The sequence below is a fragment of the Orycteropus afer genome, unplaced genomic scaffold, assembly GCF_000298275.1.
Source record: "Orycteropus afer afer isolate SDZICR_OR568_19922 unplaced genomic scaffold, OryAfe1.0 scaffold00297, whole genome shotgun sequence".
Taxonomy (NCBI): Eukaryota; Metazoa; Chordata; class Mammalia; order Tubulidentata; family Orycteropodidae; genus Orycteropus; species Orycteropus afer.
The window spans coordinates 4,223,098-4,225,930 of record NW_006921884.1 but is presented as its reverse complement, the minus strand read 5'-3'; the positions used below and the strand labels follow the sequence as shown (position 1 = coordinate 4,225,930).

The following is a 2,833-nucleotide window of genomic DNA, read 5'->3' as shown; positions in this document are numbered from 1 at the left end:
AACCTTCCTTCCGAGGAGTGGCTGGTGGGTTTGAACTGCCAGCCTTCTGGTTAGCAGTCAAGTGCTTTAGCCACTATGCTACCAGAGCTCCCCACATTGGGTATAGAAATAAATAATCCTAAGACCAATATCTGCATACTCCCAAAGATGGAGACAAGGGTACTCTTAAGCCACTTCAAGAGCTTTAGAAAAAAATTTGCCCAGGAAAGAATTGGACAGGGCAGATGACCTTCCTATATATAATCAAGAGGTTGATGATAATTCACGCGTTTGAAGGGTGATACAAAATACTAAATAGATTATGTCATAGCCCAGCAGGAATTATAGCAATCAGAAGGTATTATACATAAAGAAATAAACCAAATGAAGACTCGGAGCAAAGGATGCATATTAGAATGACAGACTTCATCAACCAAGCAAAGTGACTCCCTGTTGTTGTTATGTGCCGTCGAGTCGGCCCCAACTCATAGCGACCCCTCCTTGGGTTTCCGAGGCAGTATCAGTATGGAAGTAGGATTGCCCAACCTTCCTTCCGAGGAGTGGCTGGTGGGTTTGAACCGCCAACTGTCTGGTTAGCAGGCAAGTGTCTTAGCCACTATGCTACCAGAGCTCCTAAGCAAAGTGACTAGACAGAAAATATTCTCAATTCAAAACCTCTGATTAAAGTTCTATCAGTTTTTTTTTTTAAAAAAAGCACTTATTTCCAGTATTTGTATATTTATTTACAAATAAATTAATAAACATGTATTAATATGAATGTTATGTATATTATGAACACAAAATAGAAAATTTTAAAAGATAAGATAAAAAGACAGAAATAGGTCTTCTTAAATATTCTTCCCACATCCAGTGGTCTATTGAGCATATCCTTTTGGGGATCCCTACCCTACTCTAGAACCACTGCTTTAAAATACTTACAAAAGTACAAAACTAAGGGTAATTACTCTAGTTACCTGAAAAACTCCTGGATAACTTTCTTCCTATTGCTAAATCAGATGTGCTCTTAATGTCCAGGGCAACTATTGAGATCTGCAAAGTCAGAGAATAGGAAATGCACAAAAAATCTTGGAAGCTTTATAATGGATAGAGATAAGAAACTATAAAGTGTAAACAACCCAGAGGCAGAATTGATTTTGTTCAGTTTTGATCTAAACTGTGTCCTCTATAATTGCTGTGATTTACAGGCTCAGTGCTTTAAGCCACGTGCTGTTTCCCGCCACAGGAAGGAACTGGGTAGTCATGAAAAAACTGTCACATAAATAGTCACTTACCAGCTTACCTGGGGAGTGTAATGTTGGACAAGAAGTAAAGAATGCGTTTTTTTTTTTTTACTACTTGTAAACTCCATGAAGAAAGGGGTTGACTGGTAAGATTTTTCTCAACATTTAAATCTTAATTAGCTACACAAGCAGATCAGAGAAGAGTCACAAAGAAATTGAAATCAAAATAAAATTAAAACTTTTATAATCAAGTTTGTAATGGGAAAGAAATACATTCAGATATAGCCAGGCATCTTCTTTCCTTAAATTTACACAGGGACCACCAGCCCAAAAATGGTAAGGCACAGTGGTCAATGCATGAATGGATCTTAAGAGTCAAGGGTCCAAGGTTGTAACTACTGGCTTGGTAACTCACTGGCTGTATAACCTGAAACAAGCTACTTAACTTCTGTAATTTTTCATCCCCTCATTGGTAAAATGATTATGCTAAAAACTTATGGGTCTGTGGAGAAGATTAAATGATATAAGGCATTTTAAGTACTCAGCACAGTACTTGGTAAACATTTCATAAATGTATATTTTTATATTATTAGTGTTTAAAGGCTAGCATGGAAATCAGCAGAGAGGAGGAAAGAGAGAGAATGTGGTTATGGTCAAATACATTTCCAAGTGATGTAAAGTTACTTTAAGGCCAATAACAGTTCTTCTAAAACTATCAGAGGAACATATATATCCCATAATTGCTTTTATGAAAACAACGTTGTTGTTGTTTTCAATCCGGATATCTATTCTAGGAATGGAAGAAGAGAAAGTTGCTTTTCTCCACCCTAGAAAGGGTTCCCCTCCTTGAGTTTCTGGAAGTCTAGTTACCTGTCACAGAGGTAGGACACCCTGGTTCAGTGTGATGAAGGCCCCCAGGGTTACTCAAACCAGCAGAGGAGACAAAACTCATATCTTACCTGTGCCCAGTGGTTTTGAAATACAATCATACATGTTTCTGGGTCAACTCCCTGCAGGCTCACAGCCTGCTGGAGTCTGCTTTCTGTGGCAATCGATGTCATCATAAACCTTCATAAATTAATTCTTCTAAGTCATATTTAATTTTCATGAAAATTAGGTAATCAGTCAACTTTCAAGTATCACATTAGAAATATAACTTCTTCACTTTTCACTGTCACCTTCAGAAACCTGGAATGACAATAACAAAAAAAAAAAAGTGCATATATTAAATAGGCCACTGACTATTAAATTTAAATCAAAGCACAGATTCTCAAGTAATAAAATATCTACAAAACAGATATTTTTCTTTCACCCAAATCACAATTTAAAAAAAAAAAAAAAGAGATATTTCTCCTTCTTGTAAAGGCTTTCCTATTTTCTCTTACTTTGTTACCAAAACTATAATGACACTACAAAGTCTACACGTAAATTAAACAATTATTGGGTTTATACTCTACCTCTATCTACCCCTTCCCAGACTGTTATTCTAAATCACTCAAATCTAGTTTCTACAAAAAAAGTACTAATGTAAGTTCAAATCAAAAGAGGCTTCATAACATGTCAGTAATCAAACAAGAAATTATGATACCAATGTTTGTAGAATTTTAAAAACA

The 2,833-nt window shown here is 35.9% G+C and overlaps 1 protein-coding gene across 1 annotated transcript in view; it reads right to left on the bottom strand.

The window, feature by feature from the left end:
- FHIP1A (FHF complex subunit HOOK interacting protein 1A) overlaps nt 1-2,284 on the bottom strand; it is a gene marked incomplete at its 3' end in the record, with an annotated part of 156,505 nt that extends 154,221 nt beyond the window's left edge. Inside the window, exon 1 of the mRNA XM_007951552.2 lies at nt 2,180-2,284. Coding sequence (XP_007949743.1) covers nt 2,180-2,284 — 105 coding nt within the window. The remainder of the gene's footprint in view (nt 1-2,179) is intronic.
- Between the last annotated feature and the right edge of the window lie 549 nt (nt 2,285-2,833).